Source organism: Physcomitrium patens, chromosome 1, assembly GCF_059467195.1.
Source record: "Physcomitrium patens ecotype Gransden chromosome 1, ASM5946719v1, whole genome shotgun sequence".
In the NCBI taxonomy this organism is placed as follows: Eukaryota; Viridiplantae; Streptophyta; class Bryopsida; order Funariales; family Funariaceae; genus Physcomitrium; species Physcomitrium patens.
Window position 1 is genome coordinate 5,355,453 of NC_143410.1, and position 6,839 is coordinate 5,362,291.

The 6,839-nt window shown below is 35.6% G+C and overlaps 1 protein-coding gene across 11 annotated transcripts; it reads right to left on the bottom strand.

The window, feature by feature from the left end:
* Positions 1-1,390: 1,390 nt before the first annotated feature.
* LOC112290353 (sulfhydryl oxidase 2) lies at positions 1,391-6,602 on the bottom strand. 11 transcript variants are annotated; one of them, XM_090248284.1, is made up of 11 exons: positions 6,287-6,548; positions 5,860-6,068; positions 5,138-5,230; positions 4,244-4,337; positions 3,919-4,045; positions 3,628-3,701; positions 3,256-3,395; positions 3,020-3,077; positions 2,612-2,758; positions 2,155-2,221; positions 1,391-1,942 (listed from the first exon to the last, which is right to left on the bottom strand). In XM_090248284.1, exons 5-11 carry the CDS (start codon positions 4,006-4,008, stop codon positions 1,598-1,600), a joined length of 921 nt encoding a protein of 306 aa, XP_090104410.1. In that variant the 5' UTR covers positions 4,009-4,045; positions 4,244-4,337; positions 5,138-5,230; positions 5,860-6,068; positions 6,287-6,548; the 3' UTR covers positions 1,391-1,597. The 11 variants fall into 11 exon arrangements, 9 of the variants coding, with proteins under 9 accessions (XP_090104410.1, XP_090104416.1, XP_090104401.1 ...); XM_090248290.1 differs by lacking the exon at positions 5,138-5,230 and having other exon boundaries at positions 3,919-3,987; positions 6,268-6,569; XM_090248275.1 differs by lacking the exon at positions 5,138-5,230 and having other exon boundaries at positions 6,268-6,569.
* Between the last annotated feature and the right edge of the window lie 237 nt (positions 6,603-6,839).

Genomic DNA, 6,839 nt, shown 5'->3' on the forward strand with positions numbered 1-6,839 from the left:
TAATTCTATCCAATTCTAAAATCACAAATCAATTTTATTGAAATATTACTTTCAAATTCTGTGTTATGATATATTTCATCTTTTCTTAAATATATGATCTAATATTAGATAATTTGGAGGCTTTTTTGGTAGAGTTTCAATCCATGTATGAAAAACATAATACAATTTGTATTGCAATGAATAAGATCCATATTTTGCAACAAGGCAATCAATCCATAACATTATATACTTCAAAATTTTAATAACTTATAATTAAAATTAAGTAAAATGATGCGGCATTCATTAGCTAATTTTTCTATGATTTACAACATAAAGTAAAGAAATTGATGTTCAATATACATAATATATAAACATTGAGTCAAATAATTGACTTTGCTATGAAATATGAAAAATTTTAAATTTTGATTTGAAAGTTGTATAAAATTGGCCTCAATGTTATTATAATTCAATAGAAATATCAATGTCTTTTTAACACATACACTTGAAAGTAGAGGATATACAATATATAAATATTCATAGCTTGTGGTACAAGCTAACTATGTAGTACACATTCAAGAAACTTGTCTCATAAGTTAAGGCATGTGTCTTATAAATTTAACATGTATAAAAAGTCCTATAGAATGTCACCATATAGCTCCTAAGTAGATAGTATATAGAGGTAAGAATGAAGCTTTCTTCATTCTTGTCAATTCTTTTTTTGCTTTTAGTTTAGTTTTAAGGATTTCTAGTTTTTCTTGACTTTTGGCAATAGCCATTCTAGTTTCTTTTTTAATAAATATATTTACTTATTTCTATTTTTTCATTTTTCTTTAAAAAAAGTCTCATTTTTTTATTTATTTTTATAAAGTCTTTGTCTTTAATATATTAATTATATTTTTTTTGATATTATAAATATACAAAATTTCAATTTATAAAACATAATAGTAATTAGAATATTTTTAGTGGTTTTAAGTTATACTAATATTATTTTAATTTGATTATAGAGGTTTTATATTTGTCAAAATTAAAAAAGATATAAAATGTTATTATTATGATATATTATATATTTAATTAAAAAATAAGTTTTAGATAACTTTAAAGAAATCATTATAATCAATCTTATAGAATTATTTATAAAATACATATCAATAATTTGGTGGATTTTGGTTGGTTATTAAACAAAAAAATTCTTATATTTTTCAATGATGCAACTATCATATTTTAAATGTTGAATTAGCATAAAAAATTAAAGATATTGATATTAAAATATTTTAGATTAATATCAAATCTACATTAACAAAATAAAGATTTAATTAAAAATAAAAAACATATTAAATAGAAATCAATGCATAGATCTTTGCAAAAATATTTGACATGTTATAAAAATATTCCAAAACTTTATAACCAACATTAATAATGATTCTAAATAGAAGCTTTTATTTATTAAATTTTATTTTATAATGAGTACATTTTTTGCATTGACAAAAAATTTCGTGGAAAAAATAATTGGTCCTGTCTAGCTATCTTTTAATTGAAAATTAAAGAAGTATTTTAAAAATTAATTTTAGATTAAAAGTATTTTTATGATATAGCATACAACATTCTTTCAAATTATTATTCAAACAACTTTAAACTTAATAGACATATTAGTTTTATTGTTGCTACATTTGAAGAAGTTAATGATAAGATTTTTTTGTAAAAAAATAAATAATACAATTAGAAATATGCATTGTAAAGAATTTAAATTAGAATTTAAATTAGGGCGTACTTTCATCCCATTTCCAGGGTTCTGAGGAGAAGGCCCATAAAAGTCCAATAGGTAATAGTACACAGCCTCCTCGTCCCAGTCGAAAGTCAAGCTGCTGGTTTTGTCGCGGCATGCGGGGCAGTCATTCTCTGCTGGCCACAACTTCGACGAATTTCCTTCCGTTTTGTGTTCCTCTGATGCAACAACCTCAGTGATCTGCAATGTAGGTAAGACATCCTAGTTAAAAATTCCAACCATGTTTACAACTCAATATCGAAGATAGTATTTATGTCCATGCAACGTTCCTAAAAATAAAGAAAAATGATTGAATCACCAATAACATAATACATTGATTGTAGCAAGTGAAAAAACAGTCCGAGCATCTTAGTAAGGGAAATACATTGCTTTCAAGATGAGAAGGAGCTTACCATATTGTGGATCCTCCACAGCCATAGGACCAGGTCCCTCTTACTTATTCGTGGACTAGCTTGGCTTCTGAAAACAGCCATGTCATAAAGTGAATCGTGAACTAAAGATATTATAAAAGATTGATGGTATCAATTCAACCCCAGTGCAGAAGATACATGCCTCATGTAAACGAGGTAAATAACTTGACCTCGACATAAGGGTTTGGGAAAAGGGAAAGAATTTGGAGTCATAAAGAGCAGTCCAAATAGGGACATTTGAATCAGCTATTTCAGATGAACACAGAAAGTAAACCGTATTCCAGAACAAACAGACCGTCAGACATTGAGTTTCTCAGACAATGAATAAATCTTGGCACGTAATTCGTCTGTGCTGGCATGAATCCTTTCTAGATATTTCTGAAAAAATCAGACCAGAGAAGACGGGCTACACTCAATCTACAAAGCATTAGAAACACACCTGGTGGTTGCATTCCGAAAATGATCACGACAATGATCACATTTGTAGAAGTCGTCAACAAATGCTTCTATAGCTAACTTCGCAAAGGTAGCCTCAAATTCTTGTACTCGAACTGTCAATGAATGAAGCAATAGCCACAATCCGCAGCTGCAAAGGGAAAAGTTAGATAAGCGAGAGGGCAGCCAACAAAGAGCCTTGAGATGAGCTTTGTGCTTGAAATGACAGGTAACCGCCAGGGACTGTTTCGTGCTTACTACGTTAGACTGTCCTGCTGTTACCATAACAATATATAGCCGTAAGGTCTACAAGAGCATGACATGTGAGACAAGGGTAGTACTACTCGGCTAATTTTTGTAGATGTTTTGTAATTATTAGAACAACGCTAGCAGTACGGTGTTGAGAACCCACTAAACCTCAAGTAGAAAGTCGTTCACTTGTAACCGCGACCTTTTCCATCGCAAGCTTCCTGGAAAATCATTTCATGAGAATTGATGCTCATATTTCTTGACTAGTTGATCTCGATAATTAAGGATAGCGGAACATCAGGGTATGAGACGCATCAAGGCAGAGGAACACACAAATGACAACCAATGTGGTTCTGGGTGTCAAAATATGAACAGGATGAAGAAAGTGTAAGGAAAAACCCAGAAGCGACGAGGTAAGCCTGGACCGCACAACTGTTGCTTCCTCAACGCATTTGTAGGTTGAAGCTGGCTGCCAGGCCACCATTTCGTTGAGTCCTGCAGCAATTTTGCACTCCCAATCCGACACCTGATATTGCATCCTACGACCATAAGTTTCCTTGCTTAAATAGAGTTATTCAAAGCGGATAACCTACCTCTTCAGTAGCTAAAATTCCCAAAAATGGAATCAACGATAGCAACTTCGAATCCAACAAGATTGTGGTGGTTAAATTGATCATTGAAACACTCCAACGTCCGCTTTCTACTCATACTGAATACTGATGGCACACACACACACATTCTGAGAGGACGACACATTAGTAAGAACAGCACCTGTGTGAGGGATGTTGCATTTCCAAGAGATGCAAAAAATCCAAAAAAGAGGAGTGACTGGATGACCGTAGCATCTGCAGGAGTCATGCAAAGAGTGCCAAGGGAACTTAGGTCAACAAGGACCATCTTATCCATGCTGTACTCAAATGAGCCGCCAAGCAGAATATCTAAAGCTAACAAGCATAGACCTTAGAGCCAAATTACTAAACCAACCAGAAAGATTGAATACATAACAATATGGAAATAAACAAAAAACGTAAAGCGTCTTCCTACGAGGAGTTCGTGGCTTACCTTCTCATCCAACATGTATGAAAAAGCATACGCCGTGGCTTCTTCAACATCATGCAGCATTCCAGAAATCTTTTCATGAACACATGGCATTTACGATCTCACATCAAGTTCTGAACATAAGCGATAACTGCAAAATCGTAATCCAAACGTAAATAGATAATACACTATCCGTTCACTTGGTGAAAACTTAACGACTCTTTCGGCGACAATGACATCTCCTGTATGGTAAACAGTCCGAAGATCTAAACAATCCTGTCTAGACATAATAATATAAGCAAACTACTTTGATGATTCTCATGGCTATGTGGTGGTTTTGTGGCTGGACCTCCCAAACGCCAAGCTCCTCCGAGAACTGCTGCTTTGCTGTTTCAGTTTCGGTGTTTGGGGTTCCCGGCCTTACGTAATTCAGTGAGTACTTTCTATTTCCAAAAGACGACATGATTAGAAGATGGAATGAAATTTCTTAAAATGGATACAGAAAGGTAGTTGAAAATAGGGAAAGCAGTACATAAACACAGATTAAAAGCACAACTTCAACACTATAATTTAAGGCTAAGCTTATCATGCTCAAAAGGTATGCTTGATAAAGATGCAAACTTAATTTATCTTACATCTCATATTGTATCAACTCATCCGAATGATAATCGATCGACAAATGTTCATACAAGTTTGACGCCCTTGAGGTAACTGAAAGACCGAAAAAAAAAAAACAAAAACAAAACAAAACAAAAGTAGACGCTAACTTCTTAATGCGCTTGTTTATCCATTCAAGTAAACTTTCAGCACTGCTAACAGTCGCTCCAGCAACAGATTCCAGTCCTAACGTTTGCTTAAAAACCCCATCGCTGGACGCAAAGACTCCAGGAGGTCCCCAATATAATGTCGGATACGATTGAATATCAAAGCGCTCGCAGAGACCCTTGTTAGACTGCTCCAATTGATGTAAGGAAATTACAATTATTCAACAGATGTTAACAGCAATGACAGGACTAAATCTTGTGATCAGTCATGCACAAATGCCAATCATGATGTGGGAGGATCACATACTAACTTGAAAGATTGAAGGAATTATTAGGATAAGGCTAATTACACACAACTAGGTGATCCATAATTGACATATATGCTTCATCCGCTGAAAATGCATCACCTATTGTTCCATCATTAACCCTGACAGTGACTTTCAGAAAATATTGAAAAATGGAAGACGGCAAAATATCACCTCTAGAGCGCAGTTGACCATGGTGACGTACACTTCACCCTCATGAATTGCATTCGGATCATTAAACAAGCATGCCACACGCTCGTAATGTGGCTGCACTATCACAAATTAGGCTTAGAAACAGCACTTTGCCCAGTAATCTGAGAATAGACATTTGTTCCGCGAAAACCATTCTCTTCAAAGAAACTTGTAATTTTGATATTCGTTAAACCTAGTTTTAATTACGTTGCACTTTGCGCAATAATATACTGACACATCCTGAAAAACTTGTGAAGAGCCGTGACAGCATGACATCAAATGCTTTTGAGAAATTTTAGCTAGGAAGCCTATCTTGAACTGCTGGCACTCCGGTAACCTACACAGACATGATTTCAAAACGTTTTTAGGCTGTAACGACAACCAACACAATTTAACCCCCTCGGTAGATCTCCAATACAGACAATAACTCGTCAGATAATGCCAGGCATTGAGTGGGATACATAAGTCATCCCATACTTTTGAAACAATGCACAAGAGAACACAAAATTGAGTAAGCTTTCCAGTGCTGATTTGGTACTACGTGGACAAATCCTCGGGACACCAAGCACACCACATTAAAGAGTCGAATTCGTATGCAAGCATTAACTGTGTCACGGAAGGTGTACTCTCATATATACAGTGTGGTTTAGAATAAAGTGTGAGGGTTCAGGAAACCCAGTCTACAGATCGAACAGTAAGCTTACCAAGACGCGAAAAACTCCACGAGTGCATATGGAGTCTTCGTCTGCGCCAGACTCGGATGGAATATCTTGTCATAAAGCTCAACAGCACAATCGTCTTCGTTGCCCAGTGCGCTTCCAACGCCACCCACTAACAGCAGAGCTGCTACCCACATGCTCGCCCAGTTCCTCTAACCGGCCATCTTCCTCCCCCTCACTCGTTTTTTTTTCTTCTAACCCCAATACACAAAAAATCAGAGAAAAAGCTTAACAACGTTCGAAACCACACCAACATTAAAATCAACCACAGGAGCTCTCTACCAAGAATGGGAATCTGTTGCGCAAACCCTTCCGAGCGAAAAAAACCTCACTCAGCAAGAATGTGACTCATTGTACCATTCATTTGAGCCTCACACTCGGAAAATGTAATACCAGGGATCCAGATCCACACCCCCATTAACCCAATCACGTACGAATAACGATCGAATTTGTACGTCACCACCACCTCGTCACCATCTCCACCCAAATTTGTAACGATTTCTCAGCAACTGAAGCAATGGAATCTTGGGCAAAACCACGCATCACGCTACGACAACATTACTGCAACATGAATCCATCAACCGGAGCTTGATTCGGCACCGAACCCAGTTATCAAATCACTTACACAAGTGCTACTTGCACCGATTTCTCCAACCCAACGCCATAGCTCACTTCACCGAAACTCACACACACAAACACACACATCACCATTGATTGTAGGGATTAGAAAAAAAAAAAAAAAAAAAAACAATGCCAGTTGGGTTCAGTTTGCATTATTAAAATGGGATGCTGTTGACGCTTTCTATTCAGTGGTACAAAGATTTACTGGTGCATGTTTGAAACAAATGGTATGATGCCACGGAATGATTTCTGTTCTGTCTTGCTTACTTTCATGTCAAAAACTAATGTCATCTTTGTATTTACATGTATATACATACATACTTGTGTATATTCTCCAAGTCATC

Bases quoted from the DNA above. Each gene is read 5' to 3' on its own strand.
- LOC112290353 (XM_090248275.1), bottom strand. From the start codon at position 4,008: ATGCCATGTGTTCATGAAAAGATTTCTGGAATGCTGCATGATGTTGAA. The intron at 2,222-2,611 runs GTGTGTTTCTAA...GGCTGTTTTCAG, and splicing joins TTTCGGAATGCAACCACCAG to AAGCCAAGCTAGTCCACGAA. The intron at 1,943-2,154 runs GTAAGCTCCTTC...CCTACATTGCAG, and splicing joins TGTGGAGGATCCACAATATG to ATCACTGAGGTTGTTGCATC.